Below are 26,783 nucleotides of genomic sequence, written 5' to 3'. Positions count from 1 at the left end.
TCCCAGAGGGCCATCCATTTTAACAAAGAATAAGAAGAGGGGGGGAGAAATTTAGCAAAATTAACCAGTGTGCTAAAAAAGTCTGAAGCATGTCGTGTTCTACACTTTCAGGCCTCCACTTTTGCAAAGAAGGGGGAGATTTCTGTTCATTTATGCTTTGAAGCCAAGCTAAATAAATCATCAAAATATTCAATTTCATATTCAATTTCAATCATTTTATTGTTATGTGCATAAGATATTATATGCATAGGATCATAGACTTAGGGCTCAAAGGGTTCTTGGAAGACAATGAGTCTAACCCTTCTCATTTTACAGATGAGGAAACTGAGGCTGGAAGAAGTTTAGCAGCTTATCCAGGATCATGAAACCAGTAAGGAAAGTAAGCATCTATTTTGTTCCAAGGAGCAGCTAGGTGACATAGTCCATAGAGCACTAGACCTAGAGTCAGCAAGACTCATCTTCCTAGGTTCAAAACTGGCCTCAGACATTTACTAGTTGTGTGACCCTGGGTAAGTCACTTACTGAAGTTTCCTCAACTATAAAAAAAAAAGAGCTGGAAAAGGAATGGCAAGCCACTCCAGTATCTTTGCTAAGAAAACATGACTGGGACAAGTGAAGAACAATAAAAAAAACACTGTGCCAGGGACTGTGATAAGCACTTTACAAATATTTTTCTCATTTGATCCTTATAATAAGAGTGGGAAGCAGGTGCTATTATCATCTCCATATTACAGTTGAGAAAATTGAGGCAGGAAGAGGTTAAGTGGCTTTCAGGGTCACACAACTAGGAAGTGCCTGAGGTTGAATTTGAACTCAGGTCTTCCTGACTGCAAGCATAAAACTATATCTACCGGCATCACCTAGCTATCTCCAATTTTCCAATTATCTCATTGTAGTCATTTTGTATTTTGTTTCCCTCCTTGTGCTTACTTTAACCTGAATCAGTTCTTAAAAAAAAAACAAAAACAAAAACAAAACTCCACTGGCCTGTCAATATCAATTCTAAAACAAAAATGCAGCAATTCGAGTTAAATGACTTGCCCAGGGTCACCTAGTGTCTGAGGTCGTATTTGAATCCAGGTCCTCCCAATTCCAGACCTAGCATTCTAGCCATTGTGCTACCTGCCTGCCCCTGAATCAGTTCTTCTAATTCTTCCTATCCTTCTTTATAATCATTTCTTACAGGGCTACAGTAATATTCTATCACATTCATCTGCCACAACTCATTTATCCATTCCCCAAACAATGACCAATTACTTTGTTTCTAGTTCTTTGCTATCACAAAAAGAAAGTTCTGCTATAAATATTTAGGGGCAGAGGGGGCCATTCTCTTTCTCACTGATCTCTAAAAGCCTTTTCTTATGAATTTGCCCCTCAGAGATAAGACGTCCAATTACATCTGCCTCTGTTAAAGCCCTTTTTTTACCTTGTTTATTTGCCAACAGTGATGTCGGCTTTTCTGATATCCAGGGATGACTTAGAACTAGTCACTGTCTCTTTTGCATCTTCTACTCTCTCTCTTCCTCTTTCTCCCTCTCTCTCTCTTTCTCACTTTTTCCTTCTCCCTTTCTCTCTCTCTTTCTAACATTACTGGTATTACAGGCAAAATTTCTCCTCTTTGAGTTCATGTGTTAGCTAAGTGCTGCCAAAATAAATCTGTCACAACATAGAAATTATCCAGATTGGAAAAACCTAGGTTTTATTATTCTTAAGTGTAAATTCAGGTCTCAGACAAAAAGTACAACAGAGTAACCAAGAAATAATTATTTTACTTCTTGTTATCTTGAACAATCATTCCTCTTAGGCCATAAAACTTAAAGAAAAGGCACATTCAGAATGTCATGCTTCCTTCAACATTATAAAAAGCGAACAAAACTTAGTTAAACAAAGTCGTAACCTCATCCATTCCTTAAGGATGCAAACCTGGTTAAATAGACTCTTTGCAAACCAAGTCAGATTGTAAATGAAACTACATTTAGAGGGTTCACAAAATAGGCTATGAGGAAGAAGGAATTTACATGTTGAGGTCAGCTGAGAACTTTTCCCTGGCTTTTTATCTAAGACATGTTTAAGGTCCCAAGTAAATTTTCATATCTCATGGGATAGGTTTCAGTCAGTTCAGCAACCTTGCAACTAGGAGAAATAGCCCAGACTTTCTCTCTCTCTCTCTCTCTCTCTCTCTCTCTCTCTCTCTCTCTCTCTCTCTCTCTCTCTCTCTCTCTCTCTCTTGTCCTCCTCCTCTCTCTCTTCCTCTCTCTCTCTCTGCCTCTGTCTCTCAAAAAACTCTTACCTTCTGTCTTAGAATTGATACTAAGTATTGGTTCCAAGGCAGAAGAGCAGTAAAGGCTAGGCAATAGGGTTAAGTGACTTGCTTAGGATCATACAGCTAGGAAGTGTCTGAGGCCAGATGTGAAACTAGGACCTCCTGTCTCAATGCACTGGGCTACCTAGCTGCCCCCAACCCCACTACACACCTTCTCTTAACATTATTATCCCATGAGTCAGGCTTCAATCAGGTGAGATTAATATTAACAGAAGACAGGCTTTTAATTAACCAAAAGTTGCAGAAAGAATGGCCCTGGGCTCCAAATAACAAAAACTAATAAGAGGAAATTTTTAGTTAAAAGTTCCTATTAACACTAGATCCACAAAGATCCACAAAGATGTTATCTCCATAGAACTCTGCATAGTAGTTCTTCCATATTCCCCCAATTCTTTATCTCTTAAGTTGAAGAAAAAAAACAAACAAAAACAAAACTCCAAACTTTCCCTGTCTAAAGTCAATTCTGGAAAAGTCCAAGAGTTGAAGTGATATCATTGGAGAAATTCTTGGATTCCTTTCACTGGCTTTATCAATATCACTAATAATTTTTCTTTGACCTGGTGGCCCCTCTCTCTTCCTCACCTCCAACCTCTCTTCTGATTGGTGATTGCCCTTCTGGGAACACTATTTCAGGAAAGCTATGCTTCACTTCACTCTCCCTTCAACCTCTTCCACAACCCAGGCAATCCTGCTTGGAGCCTTTCCTCCTCACCCCCACTTCCTTCTGTCTCTCCCTGAAATCAAGGATCAAAATAAAGTAGACTATGCCTCAGTTCCTAGGTAGAGTGTGTCATTTTGCTTCTTTATACTCTCACTCATCAAAATGTCCCATTTTCCTGTGTAAGACAGCCATCTCCCCCATTAGAATGTAAGCTTTTGAGGTCACCTTTGTTTTTGAATTTGTATCCCCAGCACTCAGCATTTAGTAAGTGCTAAATGATTTTTCAATCATTTCTTCCATTCTACCCTACCCCCCCCCCCAGCTCCCTTAACAAGCATCACTTTTCATTTTTCTCTTCCAAGATACCCTCTAACTAGTGCCTGGCACAAAATAGTGGATTATAAATGTTTTTTTGACTAATTAATTGATCCCTCAAGGTTGGACCCAAACATTACCTTCTCAAAGAAGCCTTTTTTGATTCTACCTGAACTCCAGCCAGAAGTGATCTCTCCATCCTCTGAATCCCTTCAGACTTTGGACGGTACTGACATTCCATGCTCAATGTGCTAAGGTTCCTTCTACCTTCGACATCTGATGTTCTCTATTCACAGAATCATAAATCCAGACTGAAGGGACCTCTCAGGCCAGATACTCTAACCTCTGAATTTTCTTAGGTCTTTTCCTGCATCGTCATTCTGGATTCTGGAGTCCCCTTCTTCTATGACTCCCCTTCTTCCATAGGCCCAGGGCTTGCCCAGCTCAGGTGGACCAAGCTGGGTCAAGCCTATGCCACCCTGAAGTCACAATGGGGAAGACTCAGCTTAGGTTGGTCCCTGTGGGAGACAGAGGGTATCTGTCCCAGACCTCCACTGCTGCCAGGGCAACATGGGGAGGGGAGATCTGAACTGGGGATAAATGGAAGGCACTCTCTGCTCTGCTTAGGGCAGGGAGGAAAGTGGAGGGAGATGGCGGTGAGGACAGGGAAGTTTGACAGAGAGCTGTAAAGGGGCCCTGTCTATGACTTGGGGCCTGAGAAGAAAATACCAGTTCCCTTTACAGTTTCATAGCACTTAGCCCAAAGTCTGGTACATAGTAGTCCCATAATAAATGCTAGTTGCTTGACTGAGACAGGATCTCAGAGTTGGTGGGGAATTCAGTAGCCAAACAGTCCAACAAGGACAAAAATCTACTCGGCCACACAGTTGGCAAGGGAGCATCTGCTTGATGATGCCTGGTGGGTATATCTAATCCATTCCACTTTATTTATTTATTTGTTTGTTCACTCATTTATTTATTTGTTTGTTTGTTTATTTATTTATTCATTCGTTTGTTTGTTTTTGGGTTAAAGCCCTTACCTTCCCTCTTGGAGTCAGAAGAGTCAGAAGAGTGGTAAGGGCAATGGGGGTGTTAAGTGACTTGTCCAAGGTCACACAGCTAGGAAGTGTCTGAGACCAGATCTGAACCTAGGACCTCCCATTTCTAGGTCTGGTTCTCAATCCACTGGGCCACCCAGCTGCCCCCCATTCCACTTTTTAAGGAAGGGTTTTCTATTGCCTAATCTGTTGCAGATACAGCAAGATGTAGCAGATAGAGTCAAGAAGACTTGAGTTCAAATCCCTACCTGAGGCATTTATTTACTAGGTGTATAAGTTTGAACATGTCATTATTATTTTTTTTTAACTCCGACCTTCTGTCTTAGAAGCGATATAGATTCTAAGACAGAGGAGCAGTAAGAACTAGTCCGCTGGGGTTAAGTGACTTGCCCAGGATTACACAGCTAGGAAGTAACTACCTAGCTGCTCCATATCATTTAAATTTGCTAGGTCTCAGTTCCTCATAGAGGCAATTAGATGGCTCCATGGATAGAATGCCAGGCCTAGAGTCAGACCCATCTTCCAAAGTTCAAATCCAGTCTCAGACAATTACTAGCTATGTGTTTGTCTCATTTTTCTCATCTGTCAAATGAGTTAGAGAAGGAAATGGCAAGCCACTCCAATATCTTTACCAAGAAAACCAAAATGGGGTCATGAAGAGTTAGACAAGTCTGAAAAATGACTGAACGATTCCTCATCCAGAAAATAAGGGAGTTAGACTCAATGACTTCTTTTCACCTCTTAAGTTCATAATTCTATAGTCAATAGCTTCTAAGTTCTAGAACTTAAGGAGTCAACAACTCCTAGAGTTGCCTTGCAACTCTAAATCTATGTTCCAGCTCATCTATCAAAGCCCAAATTATATATCCCCTAATCCAGGAAGCTTTCACTGATCCTCCCCCAAACAGACTTCTCTCCTCCCTCCTCTTCTCTCCTCCCTCCTCGGATGGCCCCACAGCCCTTTCCCTCTGTTATAATTGTTACTTTATCCTGCCCTTGAAGTACTACTGACTGATATTTAGGCACAGGAAAAGCGCTATAGTGTCCTAAAAGATTTTGTGCAGCTTTGAGCTTTAAAAGCTTAAAACAAAGCCTTTGGAGACACCTTATCTATGCCCCTATCTCATCCTCCTCTCAAACCAAGAGCATCTAGAAGGCATTAGGCCAGGTCTTTTGTTCCTTCAAAACACTGGGCTAAAGCAGCTTTGCGGTGTCCATTAGTGTCGTTAAATTAAATTCCCAGGGAACCCAGTTTTACTCATAGCCCCGCAACCTAGAACCACTCTCCCATCCTTTAACCTGATTATACTCTCTCCATCTTTCTCTGTGCTTTACTTTTCCTAAACATATTCTTTATTTTTTCTTAAACCCTTATTGGTTCCAGGGCAGAAGAGTGGTAAGGGCTAAGCAATGGGGGTTAAGTGACTTGCCTGAGTCACTCAGCTAGGAAGCATCAGAGGCCAGATTTGAACCTTGAACAGGAGTCTCTAGGCCTGGTTCTCAATCCACTGAGCCACCCAGAAGTCCCCCTAAACATATTCTTTTTCCTTAAAATTCCCTTCTTTAACATGGAAAACCCAGTGGAATTGCTCATTGGCTATGGGAGTAGGGAGGGAGGAGGCGAAGGAAAGAACATGAATCATGTAACCATGAAAAAAAAATTCTAAATTAATTAATTAAATTAATTAATTTTTAAAAATTCCCTCCTTTACTCAAAACTTTCTCTAGCTCTCATTCATAGTGTCTCTGTATTTATTCTCTACCCCACATTCAACCCTTTTGTTGAACCAATTCAACTCTACACCATTTTTAATACTCTTAAATCTTTTTTTCCCCATCTGTCCTTTCAATATTCACATCCTGCCAAACTCCAAGCCTGGCTTATTCCCACCATCTACTTCCTAAGTTATGTTAAATGGAATCTGGGTGGTCCAGTGGTTTGAGTAATGAGACTGAAATTAGGAAGGCCTGAGCTCAGACTTGGTCCCAAACACTTATTGGTTATGTGAACATGAGCAAGTCACTTAACTCTTTATCTGCCTCATTTTCCTCCTATATAAAATGGGTATAAAGATAGCAACTACCTCCCTAGGCTGTTGTGAGATAATGTTTGAAAAGGCTCTGCTAGCTCTTATTTTTTTTATTTAAATTTTGAATATTTCCCCATAGTTACATGTTTCATGTTCTTTCCTCTTCCCTAAACTCCCCTAACCCCCCTTAGCTGGTGCACAATTCCACTGGGTTTTACATGTATCCTTGATCAAGACCTAATTCCATATTATTGATAGTTGGACTAGAGTTATCATTTAGTGTCTACATCCCCAATAATATCCCCAACAGCCCATGTGATCAAGCAGTTGTTTTTCTTCTGTGTTTCTCCTCCCACAGTTCTTCCTCTGAATGTGGCCAGTTTTCTTTCTCATAAGTCCCTCAGCCTTGCTCTGGATCCTTGCATTGCTGCTTCTGCTAGCTCTTATTAAGAGAGAAATTTCCCAACTTTGTGGAATGGTTCCACTACCAATTTGTTATCTATTCTGGACTTATCCCTCAGATGATCCTTTCATATTTCTTTATTCTCTAGCCCATCTAGTGGCTGAACCCATTCAATGTTACAAACCTATTTTCCCCTCAGATCTCCCACAGTATCCCTCCTCGCAATCTCTTAGAAGAAAACTTTGCCTCGTTTATAATTTAAAAAATTGAGGCCATTTGCCTAGAGTTCTTTCTTCTCCTTTCTGCCTCATCTCACATCTCCCTGATATCCTCTTCTCTCTCTATCTCCTCCCCTCCAATTTTATTTAAGAGGTGGCCCTTACCCATCTACACATATCCTTGATCCCACCCCCTAACTCCTACCTAGGGAACTGGTCTTTTCCTGGGAAGCAGAGTGTTTCCACTATCATCCCCTCCCTGTATCTAATTTTCAGTCTCTCCTTTTTTTCCCCCCTTCCTAGCTGCCTACAAGCATGCCCAAGGCTTCTCCATCCTTCAAAAACTCTCACTACCTCTCATCATCCCCTCAACTGATTGTTCTCTATCTCTCATCTCTTTCCTAGCAAAATGCTTGCAAAAGCTGCCTATGCTCACGTCTACTTCCTTTCTTCCCAATTCTTCCTCAAACCCTTGCCTTCTGTTTGGTTTTGGACCTCATCACTAACCTGAATTTGCTCTCTCCAAAGTTAACACTGCTCCCTTAATTGCCAAATATAATGGCCACTTCTCATTTCTTATCCTTCTCTACCTTCCTACAACATTTGACATTGAGGATTACCTTTCCCTCTTGAATGCTCTCCTAGTTGGGTTTTCATAACATTGATCTCTCTGGGTTCTCCTGTCTGATTGCTTCTTCTCAGTCTCCTTTGCTGGGTTATTATCCATGTATCACTAACTCTGAATGTATCCTCAAGGTTCTCTATTGGATCTTCTTTTCTTTGCTTGGTGACCTCATTCACTCCCAGGGGCTTAATTATCATCATCTCTGCAAATGAATCCCAGATTCAGCCCCGAACTGGCAACTGAACTATAGAATCTCCAATGTTTCTAAGGTCCATCCAGTTTTGAACTTTCTAAATTCTAAGGGTCCCCAAGTTATCACATTCTGTGTTCTAAAGGCTCTCCCATTTCTGACTTTCTGGATTCTATTTTCTTTAATTTATTAATTTAGAATATTTTTCTATAATTACATGATTCATGTTCTTTCCCATTCCTCTTCCCTCTCCTCTCCCAAAGGTGATTAAGCAATTCCACTGGGTTATACATGTATTATTGCTCAAAACCTATTTCCATGTTATTCATATTTGTAATAGAGTGATCTCCATATACCCATAGATGACTTTCTGGGTTCTAACGGCCCCCAGCTCTGACGTTCTCTGTTCCAAGGCCCTCCCAGCTCTGACTTTCTGGGCTGGCTGACATTCTAGGTTCTAAGGTTACCTATTCCCTCTCCAGTCTGATGTTCTCTGTTCTCTGTTCTAAGCGCTAAGGTTACTTCTGTTCATAGACTCTTCTCTAGCCTTCACTCCTCACCACCCACCCGTCTACTCCTTCCCCCAAAGGACAGCAGGGGTCCAGCCCCTCAGCACCTCTTTGCCCCCCTTTCCCAACCTCTCCCTGCAAGGAATCACTAGGGCGGGGCCTTTAAGCAGCCCCAGCTTCGGACTGCTCCCGCTCCCGCCCCCGCCCTGCAGCCCCTGTCCCGAGTAGGTGGGGGGACTCCTGTTCGCAGGCCCCCGATTACCTGATATTCTCGAGTTAGGTAGCGAGGCGAGACTTTTTTAAGAGCGGCCCCCACTCAAACCCTGCCCTCACCAGAACTGCTGCAGCCTGAAGGACTGTTCCTCGCAGCACCCGGCCCAGGTCCCCCAATTTCTCTCTGGCACCGCCCCCTCGGGCCATTATTGGTTGCTATACCCGCCAATCACTCGCATCAGCTTCGCTCCATTCGCCAGGGAACTAGGGGCGGGGGGCAGGGGGGGGTGACCAGGAGATTATTCTAGGGCAGAGCGGAGCGGCTGCAGGTGCGCCTTAAAGGAACAGTGTGCTAAGGCTCAGACCGCCTCCTGCCTAGTCATGATGCCCCAGGACTGGGCGGATTCCCAGCCCGAGCAGTGCAGTATCCCCGAAGTGTTTTGCAGAGCCAGGTTCTCCATCCTTCTTTCCCCAGGGCCGGCCAGTGTGGCGCCCATTTCCCTGCATCTGGCTCGAGCGTTTTGCATTTTCTTGCAAACTCTCAGCTGCGGGAACTGATTGCAGGATGCCCGGAGCGCCTGCAGGTCGGTCCACTCTCCGAGACCACGGCCCGCCTGGGTTCCACTGCTGCCCCTGGGATGTGGTGAAAATGGCGCAAGCCTAGTGCTTCGAGGCTAGAAACTCGTATTCCAGTACCCATTTCCTGCCTAAGCCTGGCCTCTGTGTGAGCTAGGGCAAGGACCTTTTTTCCTTTTGGAACCTCAGTTTCTTCATCTGTAAAATGAGGAGAAGGCATTAGGCAATCTCTGAGGTTCTTCCTTCTTGGCTCCCAGATCAGACACGAGTTCTAACTAGGGAGAAGCCATTGACTTTGTCCCTGATTGGAAATTTGGAGGGTGCCACCATCACGGTGCCAGGGCGTCCAACTGGCCCTCGGTTAGGTGGTAGTAGCAGTGACCTCTTCGAAGGACGGGGCTCCTCCCTCCTGTGACCTTCCCCTCTCTCCCTTCCTCTTTCCAGACAGCTGACTACTTGTGTTTCCAAAAACCTCCTGGTGACCGGGGTACCCTAGATGAACCCCCCTCACCCCTGCAACTCACTGCCTTAGGCGCAAAATTTGTTAGTTAACAATTCTGCTCTGTAGTTCTAGAGGCTAAGCTTTCTCCTAGCACAGACATAATGTGTTCTAAAGTTCCTCCCAGCTCTGGCATTCTAGAAGAGCCAGCGCTCTGCAAATATCCCATTTGATCCTTAACAACAGCCCTAGGAAGTAGGTGCTATTATTATCTCCGTTTTACAGAGGAGGAAACTGAGGCTGAGAGATAATAAGAGCTAACATTTATATAGTGAGTGCTCACTTTGTGCGTGGAGCCACCATGACAAACATTTTATAATTATTTAATTCTCACAACAATCCCAGGAGGCTTGTTCAATTGTTTTTCAGTCATGTCTTTTTCATTCTTGGTAACCCCAATTGGGGTTTTCTTGGCAAAGATACTAATGTGGTTTGCCATTTGGTGAGTGTTGTTATTATCTCCCCATTTTACAGATGAGGAAACTGAAGCTGATAGATAACAATAACAGTAACAACAACAAAAGCTAACATTTATTAAACACCTCATGTGTCAGGCATTGTGCTGAACACTTTACCACTATTAATCTCATTTTATCTTCACAGCAATCCTGAAAAGTAGGTACTATCATTAGCCCCATTTTACAGATGAGGCAGACAGAGGATTAAGTGACTTGGTCAGGGTCACAAGACAGGAGTTGAATACAGAACTTCTGGACTAAAAATCCAGCACCTTATGTACCTATTCAAAGCTCTTTCCAGATCTGACATTGTATGTTCTAGATCTCTCCCACCTCTAACATTCTACATCCAAACAAATCTGTTCTAGTTTTGATATTTTGTGTTTTATGTCCTTAAAGTCCTTTGCACCCTATTTCCTATTGTCTTCTCCCTCACCCCCCAGCTCTGTTTTCATTCTTCTAGCCATACTTATGTGCTTGTTTTCCCATCTTACTTTTTTTTTTTTAACCCTTAACTTCTGTGTATTGACTTATAGGTGGAAGGGTGGTAAGGGTAGGCAATGGGGGTCAAGTGACTTGCCCAGGGTCACACAGCTGGGAAGTGTCTGAGGCCAGATTTGAACCTAGGACCTCCCGTCTCTAGGCCTGGCTCTCACTCCACTGAGCTACCCAGCTGCCCCTCCCATCTTACTTTGAGCCCACTACCTACTCCAGAGTTATTATTTTCTCTCTATTCTCTTCACAACTGTATCCCTAGAAAGAAGGGGTCTCTACTCCATGGACTCCATTTTCTCACTGCTCAAGTCCTCCCACCAACTGGTCTCTCCATTGACTTCAGTTAACACCCCTAAAAGGCCTTTTCTGAGCCCTCAACCTTCCTTAACCCCTTCGAGGCTGCTGGCAACAGCCCGTTCTTTGTCCTATTTTCTGCCTTTGTCCTATATCACCCCTCCCCACCCTGCTTTTTTTGCCTCTGAAATTACAAACCATTTCTTGGTTTTGGCTCTCTTTCAACCCATCTCCTATTCCTCCTCCCAGTCCTTAAATGTGGGTGTCCCCCACCCCAGGCCTTGTTTCTTTTCTTCCCTGCACCCTCTCCCTGAGGATCTCATCTAGCATTCTTTATCACCCCTGGGAGGCTGCTGCGGTATGACTGGAAAAACAAACACTGCCTAAGACAAAAGAACAGTAAGGGCTAAGCAATGGGAGTTAAGTGACCCTGGGCAAGTCACTTAACTCCTATTGCTTAGCCCTTACTGTTCTTTTGTCTTAGATCCAATACATAGTATTAATTCTAAAAGGGAAGGGAAGGGTTAAAAAAAAAGGCAGAAGACATTCCCTGCCCTCGAGGGGCCCACAGTCTACAAGAGGAGACACCATGCAAACAATTATGTCCATATAAGATGTAGAAAGAGTAAATGAGAAATCATCAATAGGGGGAAGACAAGGGCTAAGTTAGATTAGATGGCCTCAGAGGTCCTATCCAGCCCCAGAACCTGGGATCCTATGACTTCCTGTCAGATAGGTGGCTCCCAGCCCTACTTTATCTGCCCCAGGCTTGACTTCTGACCCCCAAGCCTGCATCTCATCTGGGATGATGTCTTCCCTCCTTCATCTCAACGAGAACAGATCTAAAATCACTTGCCCCTCCCGGCGATTTCCCAGCCTTCTGTGAATGGCATCACCATTCTCCCAGTCATCTAAGCTGAACACTTGACTCATCCCTTCACATCCAGCCAGCTGGCAAGTGCAGCCAATTCAGCCTCTGAAGTGTCTCTTCATTTGGTGACGAGATTCCCCACTCCCATAGTCACCCCCTCTTTTAGGCCTTTATCACCTCTCACCTGACTTGTTTTCTCCTAGTTGAGCTCCCGATGTCAAGTGTCTCTGCCCCAAACATGCTTTTTTTTTTTTTTTGGTAATATAAGAGGGTAGCCCAGCTTTCCCCATTGGGCTGTTCAGTCATTTCTGATTCTTTGTGACCCCAGTTGGGGTTTTCTTGACAAAGAGACTGGTTGGCCATTTCCTTCTCTAATTCATTTGACAGATGAGGAAACTGAGGCAAACAGGATTAAGTGACTTACTCAGGGTCACACAGCTAGTAAGTGTCTGAGGCCAGACAAACTCAGGAAGATGGGTCTTCCTGATTTCCCGCTCAATGCTCTCTCCACTGCACCAGCCTAGCTGCCCTTCCCATCCATTCTTTATGTAGGACTGGGATACTCTCAAGGCATAGCTCTACCCTATCCTTCCCTATTTTCAAAAACTTTTACTGGCTCCCTTTTGCCTAGAGGACACAATGCAAATTCTGACCAGGCTTGAAGTCCCTCCACATCCTGGACTTCCCTACTCTCTGCAGTTGCATCTCCCCACCATGACTTTTATATTTTCCCCAAACTGGACCATCCCTTCCTCATCTTACACTTTTCCTGCCTTCTCTCATCTTTGAGCCTTCGTTTGCACTATAACCCTTGCCTGCAATGTACCTCAAATGTCCCACTGTTGAAATTATTCCCTTTAAGACCCATCTCGGACACCAGCTCTCTTTCCTAGTGTCTATCCCTCACTCTAACTCCCAACCAAGGACCCTCTTTAAGGTTTTACAAAGTGCTCTACAAATATTATCTCATCTGATCCTCAGGACAAGCCTGGAGGGTAGGTGCTATTGTTATCCCCATTTTATAGATGAAGAAACTGAGGCAGTCAGAAGTTAAGTGACTTGCCCAGACACACAGCTGGTGTCTGAGGCTGAATTTGAAATCAGGTTATCCTGAGACCAGCCCAGCACTCTATCAACAATACCCCTTAGCTGCCTCAGAGTAAATAAAGGGGGGATATTATTTAACAATTGCAGAGCTGTGAGGGCAGCCAGCCTGGCTGACCTGTACAGGCGCAGGGATCCCTCTAATGAGGAGAGGAGTGCTCATTCAGTTGAACATTCTGGTCCAGGATTCAAGTCCATCAGGCTAGCAAACATCACAAAGTCATCTTTATATGGGAGGGGCAGGGTGAGCCAGGAAAAAGGATGGCAGGTTGCCATGGCCCAAGGCCAGCCCAGCAGGCATCTGGAAGTCGAGTAAAAGCTTTGGATGAGAGCTATGTCCCTAGGGAGTGGTGGCCAGGGAACTAGGAGTCTGAGGAGGAGGAACCAGCCCCAGAGCCAGGAGGGTGGAGAAGGAAGCCTGGATTCTTCCTTTCTGAGGTTCTGCCAAAGGGATCTAGCCTAGTCTCACCCCTTCATTTTACACATGAGGAAACTAAGACTGAAATATTAGGTTAAAGGATTTCCCCAAGGCCATACAGGTAGTAAAAACACCAAGTCACAGATTTATGAAACAAAGTCTGCATAATAACCCTCTGAGGTGGATATGGTCCATTTGGGAATAGAAACCTTTTCAGGGTTTGTTGTTGTTCAGTTGTGATCCCAGTTGGGGTTTCCTTGGCAAAGATCCTGAGGTAGTTTTCCATTTCCTTCTCCAGCTCATTTGACAGATGAGCAAACTGAGGCAAACAGGGTTTAGTGACTTGCTCAGGATCACGCAGTCAGCAAGCATCTGAGGCCATTTTGATCTCAGGACCCTAGGTCTGGTGCTCTATCTACTGCACCACCATTTTACAGGTGAGAAAATAGAGGTCTTAAGAAAGCAAATAGGGCAGCTGGGTAGCTCAGTGCATTGAGAGCTGGGCCTAGAGACAGGAGGTCCTAGGTTCAAATCTGGCCTCAGATACTTCCTAGCTAGGCAAGTCACTTCATTCCTATTGCCTAGCCCTTTTACCACTCAATCAATAACACAGTATTGATTTCAAGACAGAGGATAAGGGTTTTTAAAAAAAAGGAAAGCAAATAGCCTGGCCAAGGTCACATCAATAGGAGGACTTCCTGTGAGATCTACTGACAGGCCCAGAACACTAAAGGAGAGCCTGGACCTCAAGCAGCTGAGCATGGATCGATCAAAAGCTCATCGGATGACCCGTGTAGACCATTCAGTCCAACCTCCTTATTCTGAGGCTTAGAGAAGTTACACCGATTTGCCCAAAGCTGGTGACACAAAGGTATGTAAGTGGCAGATATGAGATTCAAGCTCAGGTCCTGTGATCTACACTTTTTCCTCTGTACTACAGAATCTGGCTGTGTGGCTGTGGGAAAGTCATGTCATGCCTCTGAACCTCAGTTTCCTTACCTGTGAAACAGGGACTTTTGTGAGGGAAAACCAAGGTCGGGTAGTGGTGCCCTGGCTCTGCCCAGGTATGTGGGGTGGCAAGCTCCCAGCAGGTTTTAACTACCAAAATAAACCCTCAACCCTGGTAAGATTATTACAGAATCATGGATTTTTGAGCTGGAAAGAATCTTGTTGTTTCTTTGGCAAAGATACTCTAATGGTTTGCCATTTCCTTCTTTCTCCAGCTCATTTGACAGATGAGTAAACTGAGGCAAAAAGGGTTGTGATTTTGTCCAGGGGTCACATAGCTGGTTAGTATCTGAGACTGGATTTGAGTTCAAGAAGATGTCTTCTTGACTCCAGACCTAGCATTCTATCCACTATACCAGCTAAGCTGCCCATGAAAAGATAGCAAGACTCCTAGAGGCTATCAAATCCAGTACCCCACTCTAATTTTGCAGATGAGGAAATTAAGGCAAAGAAAAGTTAAGTGACTTGCTCAGGGTCATAAAAACTAGGAAGTATTTGAGGGAGGATTTGAACCTAGGTCTTTCTGACTCAAAGTCCACTGCCTGAGATATGGATAAGTATGGCGGCTCCAGTCCCTGCTCCATGGTTTTGATCCATTCCCTTGATGAGTGGATAGAGAAAGATCCCGTCAATCCTCCATTGTCTCTAGAAATCTGTCCAAGTCCATGCTTGTTGTTTCCATGACACTCTCCATCCATCTCAACCTCTGGCATCCCATTCAGTGACCCCTTCCACCCTCATCCTACACCCAAATCAGTTCGGTAAAATTACAAGTTGTAGAGCTTCTAAGGAAGGTTTTCGACAGAAGCTTTCTGTGACCAATAAAAGCAAACTTCTCTTTGAAAAAAAAAGGAGAGGAGGTATCATCAGTGCTTACTTCTATTTTGGAAAGTCAGAGATGGGCGATGAGTCAGAGCTGATCGAGAGGAGGACAGTGGGCTAGACGACCTTTGGGAAATGGCAGTCCTTTTAATTACTCCTCAAGCTTCTCCCTAAAACAGAGACCGATCCTCTTGCTATCAACCTTCTTCTGGTGGTGCTGTTGCATGCATGTGTGTGAGTCATGAAACACTATGGACTCCCAAGAACTGAAACTGAGGACTGATGGAGAATTTCATGGTGGGCAGGAAGGAGCTGAAACACAGGGCAAACCAGGAGTGGAGCAGGGGAAGGTCCATGAAGGATGTCACCCATGGAGAGTGTGACCAAGAAGGGAGGGCTGGTCATGGGACGAGAACGAGGGACTGAGAGTGGACGGCCTGTGTGTTGTATTGTACTTTTCTTAATGTCCGAGGAACCCCCAGAGAGAAGCCCACTACAATGTCTCCAGCCCCCTCAAGTGAATTGACCATAGGACACAGAGATGTATTGCAGGGATGATGGGAAAATCACAGCTACATTGGACCAAGGATCATCTTTTTTTTTTTTTTAACTCTTACCTTCTGTGTTAGAATCAATACTGTGTATTGGTGCCAAGGCAGAAGAGTGATAAGGGCTAGGCAATGGCGGTCAAGTGACTTGCCCAGGGTCACAGTGCCAGGAAATGTCTGAGGCCAGACTTGAACCCAGGACCTCTTGTCTCTAGGCCTGGCTCTCTCTATCTACTCAGCCACTTAGCTGCCCCCAAAGGAAGACCTTTAACCCACTATGTGCTCAGTAGTAGTCCCCAGCATCAAACACAACTTTCCTTTTTGTTTCTTTTTTCTTAAACAAAGAATGTGTTTATTGCCTGTGTTCCCACATCACCATTTCACATTATTTCCAGGTTCTTCTCCCAGGCCCCAGGGGCTGATGGGGTGGCTCCCCCAGGAAAGCCAGCCTCCTGGCCCAGCCTGGAGGGCCACTGTGCAGTGTTCAAGAAGGAAGGCAGCTGAATCCAGTCTGAAGAAGGTGGGCTGGGGAAGGTGGAGGGGCCCAGGAGACTCGGTCCCTGGGCTCTGATGGGACTCAGACAGAGAGGGTCACAACTGCTGGCTGCCCCTTTTAGAAATACAAAGTAGCTTCTTTTGTTGGGAGTCTTTCTTTTAGCATTAAGTTAAAACAAAACCAGACTCTGGTCCCTTACTGTGCCAAGGAAGTTTCAGGCAGATGGAGAGGCTGGAGCTCACCTGGAAGGGGCTCCTCCTGCTCCTCTGGAAAAAAAGCCACAGTGGAGGAGAAAGGAAGCTGCTACACTTGCCCTTTCTCTCCCTCCCCCTCCTTAAAAGAACATTATTTTTCAACTTCTTTGGTAAGAGGTGAGGAAACCACCAGCCAACCTCATAAGCAGGAAGAGAGAAGCTCACCGTTGACAGGAAACCATTTCGGTGGCCCTTGTCTTCCTCTTGCCCCCCCCAAACCTTCCTCTCTGGGGCTTAGGCCCAACCTAGAGGTCAGGAAAAGAGGGGAGGCCTGGTCCAGGGCAAGGGTATTACGGATGGGAGGGGATGATAAGGATTCATCCTTCACAATTCCCCTGATCCCATACACACATATACATACCCCTATGAAGAAGCCCCGAGCTGAAGAGAAGGATGGAGGGCTAGGGATGACTCGTTCCCCATCCTCCCTGGTTTCTAGGCCTGAGACTTAATTCTCTTCAACCTCTTCTGCTCAGGAAATGAGATGCTCAAACACAGAGAACCATATAACATCAGTGCTACAGGGGAGACTTAGATCAGCCAGCCCTGGCCCCCTCGTCTGACAAACAGGGAAATTGAGGCCCAGAGATGGAAAGAGACTGGCCCGAGGCACAAGGTGAGTAAGAGAGAGCTCAGACAGGAACAAAACTCTCCCCACATAAGACAAAAATCAGAGAGTACAAGGGGTTGATGATAAAAAAGGGGGGGGAAGGATAAAGGGGAGGAGAGGAAGATGGGCCCCAGGTCTCAGTACCCTTCCTCTTCCCGGTAATAGTGGTACTCGGGGGGCTCCACAGAGCTAGGGCTGTCTCCAGGACCCACCCCTGGCCCATCTCCAGTGGGGCCTTGGGGACAGTATTTGGGGTCATAAATCTGTCGCCCCAGCCCAAACACCTGCCCACTTTGGTTGGCCCCCTGGGTATAACCCATCTGCAGAGACATGGAGGTGTTGTCGCACTTGTCTGTGCCCATCTTGGTATCATAGATATGCCGCCTGGTGCCTGGTGCTGTCATGCCCACCTGGAATAAGGATGGGGAAAGAGGTCAGACTCTGCGATTCTGGGAATCCTCCAGGTTCCTTACCATTTCCTCCTTAGCCCCAGCCCTCATGCTTCACAATGCAGGACACCCAGGCTCTACTCTGACTCCATCACTGATTGCTGCCATGCTTCATGAGCCAGCTCCTTTCCACCTTTCTTGTCTTATCCATCACTTTTTATAGCCAGTGATAATGGTCCCCTTGCTCTTCACACAACACATTCCATCTCTTCTCTACATACATTTGTCCCCCAGGCTTGGCCTGCTCTCTCCTTCCCCTTCTGGCTCTTCCCTTCTAGCTTCTTTCAAGATTCACCTCAAATCCCACCTTCTTTATTTTTTTAAGTTTATTTAATTAATTAATTAATTTAGAATATTTTTCCATGGTTACATGAATCATGTTCTTTTGCTCCTCTCCCACCTTCCTCCCATAGCCAATGAGCAATTCCACTGGGTTTTACCTGTATCATTGATCAAGACCTATTTCTATATTATTGATATTTGCACTAGGGTGATCGTTTAGAGTTTACGTCCCCAATCATATCCCCACGGAACCATGTGATCAAGCAGTTGTTTTTCTGTCTGCTCCCACAGTTCTTTCTCTGGATGTGGATAGTGTCTTTCTCATAAGTCCCTCAGAAATGTCTTGCAAATCCCACCATCTGCAGGAACTCTTTCCTGCCCCCAACTTTTTACTCCCTACCAGAACCTTTCCCAGTGAGATTGATTACCTTTTCTCTGATCTGCTAAGACCTATCTTAGTTCTGATAGTCAATATTTTATGTTCTAAGGTTCTTCCTAGCTCTAACATTTGGTTCTAAAGGTCCTCTTAGGTCTGACTTCTTGTGTTCCAAGGATCTTCCCAGGCCTGACATCCTGTATCCTAAGGGCCACCCCCTTCCCTGACATTCTAGGCTCCAAGGGCCCTCTTTACTCTGACATCCTGTGTCCTAAGGGCCCTCCCTGCTCTGACATTCTGGGAGTCAATAATAAGCTGATATGAATATGAGTTATTGCTTTCATTATCTCATTAGCACTTCAGAACAATGCCTTGTGAAGAAGGCGGTAGTGCAAGTTATTATTATACCCATTTTTCAGATGCGGAAGCTCAGGCACAGATGAGCCAGACAGTGACAATCAGGACTCACACCCAGACCTCCTAGCTCTAAATTCAGATTACTGCCCAACTAGGTTCCGCCTGTCTATGTGAGCCCCTGTCTGTGCCCCTGCATGCTTTGTTGAGGCATGGGGTGATGGAGAGGTTTGATCCCACCTCCTAGGTCTAGAGCAATTCCTACCCCCCAGTTCAGGAAACAAGAGCCGGAGGGAGTGGCTGGCATCAAAGAACCAGCTCTAACCAGCCCAGCAGGCTTATAGAACCAGGCTTTTATTCTAAAACCTTTAGCCCTTCTTAAAGGGATAATAACCACTTTAGAAACCTCTGACTCCAGGCGTGGCCCATCCCCATGGATTCACACCGGGGGCCAGAATAGAGAAGAAGAATTCTTTTTGGTCACAGAATGTCAGACCAGAACCTCTTCATTTTACAAAAGAGGAAACAAGAGATGCAGAGACCGGGGAAGAGCTCACTAAAAGCTGTGTCCTGCGTAAATAAATGATAGTGCTAGGTTCTCTGACTTTTTTTTTCCCATAAACCCTTACATTCTGTCTTAGAATTAATAGTGCGTATTGGTTTCAAAGCAGAAGAGTGTTAAGAGCTAGGAAATGGGGGTTAAGTGCCTTGCCCAGGAAGTGTCTGAAGTCAGATTTGAACCCAGGACCTCCCATGGCTAGGCCTGGTTTTCAATGCACTGAGCTACCTAGCTGTGCCTGGTTCTCTGGCTTTCAATCCAAATCTTGCTATAGCTCCTTGGTCATTTTCTCCAAGACCATGCTGTCCCCTTCATTTTATAACCTGAGGTCACAAAGTGAGCCATGTCACAGGTAAGACTAAATTCAGGGTTCTTTGTGCTCCAGACTTTTTAAAGTCCAGAGAGGGAGAAACATCTAGGTAGCATAGTGGCTAGAAGGCCAGGCCCGGGGCCTGGAGGTCCTGTGTTCAAATTTGACCCAGACATTTCTTAGTTGTGTGACCCTGGGAAAGTCTTAACCAAAATTGCCTAGCCTTTACCCCTCTTCTGTTTTAGAATATTTAGTATCCCAAAGAAGGAACTTTTGGAGTCTGAGGCCAATCAAAGCATGCCATCTTCCACTCTATTTCCTTTGTGTGATTTTTGTTGTATGCATGATATGTGTCTTCTATCAGGATATGAGCAATATGGACATACGTATTGCATGAAAGTACTATATCAGACTATTTACTGCTTTGGGGAGGGGAAGGCAGAATGTCAGAAAATAATGGTCAAAAATGGTTTCTACATATAATTGAAAAAAATAAAAACAAAAAAATCTACTTAGTACAAATTCTAAATTCTATTTAAAAATAGAATAAAATAGAAAAAATAAAAAATTTTTAAAGCCTAAGAGGAGTCTGAGCCCAGCCTGGAAGCTTGGAACTCTAACCACTGTGCAATCTAACTATGGTGGTCCTTTCTCTTATTTCAGAGTGTCAGATGCGCCCACTCACCTGACTGGCACACTTGTTGGTCCCCATCTGCAGGCTGATCGTCGAGTGGTCCATAGGGGCCAGAATCTGGTTCTTGGGGTCATACAGGTGTCTCCGGGTACCATAGGCTGTCATGCCGGACTGGCTGGCACATTTGTTGGTGCCCATCTGTGGCCAAGAGGAGACATAGTTATTAGGGAACCAATGGTCCATCATTTGCTGCCTTGAAATTAGGGTTCGAGTTCTTGGCTGAGGTCCTAAGAGCTTATTTCTCACATAAGAGCCCTGCTTAAACTCTGTGCCTTCCATGGGTTTCTTACTTGGGTAGAATTTCCAAGAGAGGGAATGGACCTGACTCCCAGATAGCATCTAGTCAGAGCAAAATGGAGAAGTCAGTTAAGTATATCTCCTGGGCAGCATGTCCAGCATCTCCTTATCTCCTCTGTCTCTGTGTGTCTCCCTCTCTCTCTTCTCTTCCTCTATACACCCCTTCTTTCCTCTCTCCTCTCCTCTAGTCTCTCACAAACACATATACACATACACAAATACACACACTCCCCCCAACTCACTCTACAACTCCATTTGTACCTTCCACTGAAAATCTCCAAGCCTAACCTCCCTGAGTACCATCTAACTTTATTCTATTCTAGGTATATCCGCCTTCACCTTCCCCCAGAATGCTTTCCTGCCCTTCTACCTCCCTTGGGGCATTACTCCCATCTTTCTTACTCTCATGAAGCATCTGCCTTAATCTCTCTACATATCTCCCTGCCTCACCTCGCCTTTCTCTAGCCTTTGTACCCTCACCCTCAGGATTCCCAGGAATCCGCTGTCCTTCCTTCTTGTTATTAGGAACACCTCTGATAGACTTCTCCCCTTCACATATTCTCTCTCCCAAAGGGAAATCTGAAATTTCAGGGGGCAATGTGGAACCCAAAAGGAATGACTAGCCAACTATAGAATTTCAGGCATTCTGAGTGAGATTTGGAAATGAGGGGGAACGGGAAGAGAAAAATGGCTTCCTTTGGACCCTTCAAATCTACCCACGTCCCTAAGGATTAGACTGAATCAGTCTAAATCAGACTGACATTTACAAGCAGGTATCAAGGCCAACGAATGAGGAAGGAAATGGAGCTGCTGGACTTCCTAGAGATTAGTGAGTCCCTGTGTGCTCCCTCAGGAAATCTGGATTTTGGGGCCCATCCTCCTAGACCCTGCTCCCTCCAGGATTGGGATAGGGGGTGCCAGATTGGAGATTCTGATGACCCTTACCAAGCCCTCTCTCAGGCTGAGGAGCCCCATGCTCAGGATTGGAATCAAGAGAGTAAAGATGCTTCAGATCTCTTACCTGAAGGCCAATAACACACTGCCCAGCCTTCAATTTGGCATCATCGAAGTTTCGCTCTTGCTTCTCTGAGTACTTGACCCCAATGTCCACACCACTCTGTAGGCCTTTTGTTTTGGCCTGTCCAGGAAGAACGGGGATGAAGAAGAGGGATTAGGAAAAGGTGAGGCTGTCTCTGAAAGCTCCAAACTCAACACTGGAAACAACCCTGCCAAGCCACCTTCACCACTTCCATCTCTTTCCTGTTCCCTGTTCAGTAAAAGCCGGAAGAGGATCAAGGTTTGGGAACCATCTCTTCCTCTTTCAGCATTCTGTCTTTGAATTCTAGAAAGCCGTATGTCTGCTCAGAAAGACTTTGGGACATAGAACACAGGAAATTAAGAGTTAAAAGAATTTTAGGACATGGAAGGTCAAGATTGAGAGAGGACCTTAGAACATAGGACACAGAATGTCAGTTCTAGAAGGGTCCCTAAATGTTCCATGTTCTAAGGGTCCTCTCAGTTCTGATATTCTGGGTCCTATTTTCCAAGGTTTTTCCAGATCTGAATCTCTATTCTAAGGGTCCTTGGAATGTCAGAGTTGAAAAGACCCTTAGAATAGGCCTAAGAGGGACCTTAGATCATAAAATGCAGGAGATGGGAGACAAAAAACATTGAATTCTAACACTAGAAAATTCTTGAAAGACCATCTGAGCATGTTTTTTTTGCACATTCTTTTTCTTCCTTTTTTGTAACATGGGTCATATAAAAATATATTTTGTATGACTTCACATGTATAATGGGTATCATATTGCTTGCCTTCTCAGTGATGGGGAAGGACTAGAAGGAAGTAAAGAATTTGGAACTCAAAATTAAGGAAGTTAATTAATTTCTTTTAAAAAGACCATTTAATTCAGAGCAACTAGTAGAGAGCCAGATCTAGAGTCAGGAGGCCCTGGGTTCAAATCTAACTTTAGACACTTCCTGAGTAAGTCACTTAACCCCAATTACCTAGCCCTTGCCCATCTTCTGTCTTAGAATTGATACTAAGAAGGCAAGTGTTCCCCGCCCTAGCCAAGACCATCTAATTGAGTGATGTCAATTCTCTTTAACTTAATTAATTTCAATAAACTTATACCTTCTGTGTATAAGACCCTGTCCAAGGTGCTGAGGGAGAGACGGAAATTAAAGTAAAATAAATCCAAAGCATTTATAATCCAGTTGGGGAGATGGGAAGACTACAGAAATAAGCAGAGTACCTACAGAAAATAAGTGATCAAATTATTGACACCCGAAGGGATGAAGCAAAGTATCCATAGTCACACAGCAAAATGGTAACAGATGTGGAACCAGAACCAAAAGGTTTCCCAAAAACAGACTTTTTGCCCCTTGGCTTCTATTCTTTCCAGCTTTGCAGGGCCCTCATTTCCTTGGGCAGAGAACAAAGACAGAACCCATTCAGATCCAGATGTGTGCTCCCCTGGAGGAGTGCCTTACCTTGCCAGCCAGTGCCAGAAGTGACACTTGAACTTGGGTCATATTCCCACTTTCAAAAAGGTCATTGGCTTCGAAGAGATCCACAGGGTTCATGCCATAGTTGACCATGGCCTTGATGAAATTGGAGAGATTCTCCAGCTGATCAGGAAGGAGAAGAGGCAGAAGTTATGAAACAAAGCTGAGTTTCTGGGCTCTCAGCCTGATCATTGGAGCCTACCCTTCTCTTTCTCTGGTTCTTTGCCCTTCTTCATGTGGCAAACTTGACTAAGTTAGGGGCCTGGAAGATTTTTCACTGGAGGAGAATGGGGAGTGCCAGGACAAGTAACTGACATTTCTCTTTCCCCTAGATGTGCCCCAGGACCATCTCACCTGATGCCAGTTCTGTTGTGATCGATTAATCTTGGGGATAGAGCCAGGCTGCAGTTTGTTCATGAGACTGAAAAGACAGAATCAGGATAAGGGGAAAAGGGAAGAAGGAACAGTGACAGTATTAGTGTCTATCCCAGCAGGCACCGATGTTCTTTAAAGGCTTCCCAGTCTCCATATTCCATGCCCTAAGGACCCTCTAAATTCTGCCATTCTGTGCTTTAAGGGTCCTCCCAGCTCTGATATCTATTTTCCTAGACATGTTTTGAGATCCCTCCCAGCTCTGACATTCTCTGTTCTAAGGGTCCTCCTAGCTCTGACATTCTCTGTTCTAAGGGTCCTCCCAGCTCTGACATTCTCTGTTCTAAGGACTCTCCCAGCCCTGACATTCTCTGTTCTAAGCTCCCTCCCAGCCCTGACATTCTCTGTTCTAAGCTTCCTTCCAGCTCTGACATTTTATGTTCTAAGGGATCTATTGGTGACAGTTCGGTGTTCTAAGGGCCCTCCCAACCATGGCTCTCTCCTCTATTCTATAGTTTTCTTTTAAAATTTCTCTCCTCTATTCTAAATGTTAGTTTCAGACTTAGATTCTTTAGTTATGGATCTCTCTCTAAAGCACCTTCTCATTTGGGATGGGGATGAGGGCACTGGGGCTCTTCCCCAAATCCTTCCCCTGTCTTTCTCTTACTCACGTGCAAAGGATGATGCCATCTTTGAGTCCCTTCTGGAAGTCTGGCCCTATGCTGAGTTCCGTGAGACCTTCGATCCAGCCCCTCAGCTCGCCTTCCATCTGTGGGTCATACTTGGACTGGAGCTAAGAAGAAGATCCCAGGTCATAATGTTAGGACTACATCAGACCCCAGAACATGGGGAAAAGATTAGGTTGAGAGCTTGAGATTCCCTGGTCCATCCTTGGCAAGTGGCCTCAGGTTAAGGCCCAGCCATTTAGAATCTGTTTCCCCATTTGTGAAATGAAGATGTTGGATTTATGACCGACAAAGTCTCTAAATTTGAAGCTCCTATTAACATCAATTCACTCCTGTTTGGCTCCAAATATCCCTACCAGACTAGCAATGTCCTTGGGTAATGAAAAGAGTTCTGAATTTAGAGGCAAAGATACAGGTTCAAATTCTGTCTCTTTTATATACTAGCCCTGTCACCTAAGATGATGTACTGAAACTCTCTGGGCTTCAGTTTTTTCCTGAGTAAAATGAGGGGTACAGACAAGGCAAACTCTAACACTAACTCTTTCAATTCAACAAACATTATTAAAACACCTATTCTGTATCAGGAACTGCTAAGTGGTGCCACAGTATACAGAGGAGCCAGGCCTGAAGTCAGGAAGACTCATCTTCCTAAGTTCAAATCTAGCCTCAAACACTTACTAGCTGTGTGACCCTGGACAAGTCACTTAACTCTGTTTACCTCCGTTTTCTCATTTGTAAAATGTGAGATAGAAGGAAATGGCAAACTGCTCCAGGATCTCTTTCAAGAAAACTCCCAACAGGGTAATGAAGAGTCCCACATGACTGAAATGGCTAAACAACAGTATGTGCCAGGCCCATGAAATGTAAGAGGAAGTTCAAGACAGTAGAAAGGAGGCTGGATCCAAAAGCCCTGACTTCCAACCCCAGCTTTGTGCCTTCCTTACTACCTGGGTCACTTTGGACAAGTCCCTTAATTTTCCTAGGTTCAAGTTTCCCCATCCTTCAAAGGAGGGGCTTGGACCAGATGGTCTCTTCCAGCTCTAAATGTGTGGTCTTAAGGACATAGATTAGTCTGAGTACAACTCCCCCATCAGCCCTCATTGGCCATTTGTCTCATTACACCCAGGAAAATTGGAAAAATTAAGGTAAGAGGGGCTTCTTGAAGGAGGAAGGACATGGATTGAACTTTGTCAGAAGACTAGAACTCAAGAACAGGCAGGTGAGGAAGAAAACACATTTCCCTTGGTATGTGGACCAGACTGTGTTAATGTGTGGAGACCTGAAGTGCAGCATTTCAGGGTATAGTTACTATTTTGATTTGGCTTCAATACATAGTTCCTCCTTTGTTTAGAAGAGGATCAATGAGAGCGATAGGTGGATAGAGTGGATAGAGCACCCAGCCTAGAATGGGGAGAACATGAGTTCAAATCTGGCCTCATAGCTGTGTGATGCTGGGCAAGTCACAACCCCATTTGCCAAGCCCTTGTCCTTCCATTTTAGAATTTAGACAGGTTTTTTTAAAATCCTAGCTGTGTGACCCTGGGCAAGTCACTTAAGCCCCAATTCCTAGTCTTTACTGTTCTTCTGCCTTAGAACCAATATTTAGTATTGATTCTAAGATGAAGGTAAGGGTTTTTTTAATTGATACTAAGAAGGAAGTGGTTAAAGAAAAGACAAATGAAATCACAGGATAATATCTCCACTTGCTTTAAGTGAGGCAGAGTTGTACAAAATCATCAATCTTGCTTTCTTCCACAGTCCAGTTTTGAGGCAAAAGAGGACAACTGTCAGTGCAATATAGAGTGCTTGAGAGCAGAATAAAATAAGTCAGACCTATGAGAAAGAATGCTATCCACATCCAGAGAAAGAACTGTGGGAGCAGAAATGCAGAAGAAAAACAACTGCTTGATCACATGGGTTGATGGGGCTATGATTAGGGATATAGATGCTAAACAATCACCCTAGTACAAATATCAATAATATGGAAATAGGTCCTGATCAATGATACATGTAAAACCAAGTGGAATTGCACATTGGTCACAGGAGTGGGGAGGGAAAGAACATAAATCATGTAACCATGGAAAATTTTTCTTAATCAATAAAAATTTTTAAATAAAATAAGTCAGAAAAGGATGGCTGTTCATCCCAGGCTAAGGAGTGTACAATTTGTTTTAGAGACAATAGGGAGCTATTGAGGATTTTGGAATATGGGAGTTTACACAGTCAGAGCTGTGGTATAGGACCTTTTTGGCACATGTAGAGAGCATGGATTATAAAAGGGATAGACTAAAAACCAGGAGACCAGACTGAAATCTTTTATGCTAGGTAGCCTAGGGGAAAGATGATCAAACTCTGAACCAGAATGATGGTTGTGTCAGTGCAAGGAAAGGGAAGAGCGCTGGAGTCAATGACAAAGCTTTTGGAGAAAGACCAGACTGCCTGGATGCCTGATGGCCAGGATTTAGGAGATATGGGGCAGAGAACAGCTGTGCTGTTCATTCTCTCTCTGTGTATTGTGGGTAAAGTCACTTCCCATTCTAGATTTCAGGTTCCTCATCTATTCAGTGGGGGGGGGGGGTTGGATGAGATGGCTTCTAAGTTCCCCTCCAGTTCTGCATCCCATGACCTTAGAGCAATCCATACTCATCACAATTTCTTGTCCAACAAGGCTTCTCAGCCATTTACAAAGTCCTTTCAGATTGGCTGACCTGCTCAGGACAGGACAGTAGAGTAGGCAAAGACCAGATTATCCTGCCCCCTTTACAGATGAGAAAATCAAGCCTCAGGGAGGGGAATGAGGAGGAAGCAATTTGATCGAGGTCACAAAATAAGATGAAAGAAGAAGAAAGAAGAAGAAGAAGAAGAAGAAGAAGAAGAAAGAAGAAGAAGAAGAAGAAG

The 26,783-nt window shown here is 44.5% G+C and overlaps 1 protein-coding gene across 1 annotated transcript in view; it reads right to left on the bottom strand.

Moving 5' to 3' along the window:
• Positions 1-15,971: 15,971 nt before the first annotated feature.
• CNN2 (calponin 2) overlaps positions 15,972-26,783 on the bottom strand; it is a 20,792-nt gene continuing 9,980 nt past the window's right edge. Inside the window, exons 2-7 of the mRNA XM_044658594.1 lie at positions 23,871-23,992; positions 23,182-23,248; positions 22,813-22,950; positions 21,341-21,457; positions 20,014-20,160; positions 15,972-17,408 (exon numbers count right to left, since the gene is read on the bottom strand). Of these exons, the coding sequence (XP_044514529.1) occupies positions 17,136-17,408; positions 20,014-20,160; positions 21,341-21,457; positions 22,813-22,950; positions 23,182-23,248; positions 23,871-23,992 (864 nt within the window). The 3' untranslated portion in view covers positions 15,972-17,135. The remainder of the gene's footprint in view (positions 17,409-20,013; positions 20,161-21,340; positions 21,458-22,812; positions 22,951-23,181; positions 23,249-23,870; positions 23,993-26,783) is intronic.

The sequence above is a fragment of the Gracilinanus agilis genome, chromosome 1, assembly GCF_016433145.1.
Source record: "Gracilinanus agilis isolate LMUSP501 chromosome 1, AgileGrace, whole genome shotgun sequence".
In the NCBI taxonomy this organism is placed as follows: Eukaryota; Metazoa; Chordata; class Mammalia; order Didelphimorphia; family Didelphidae; genus Gracilinanus; species Gracilinanus agilis.
This window is presented reverse-complemented; position numbering and strand designations above follow the sequence as displayed.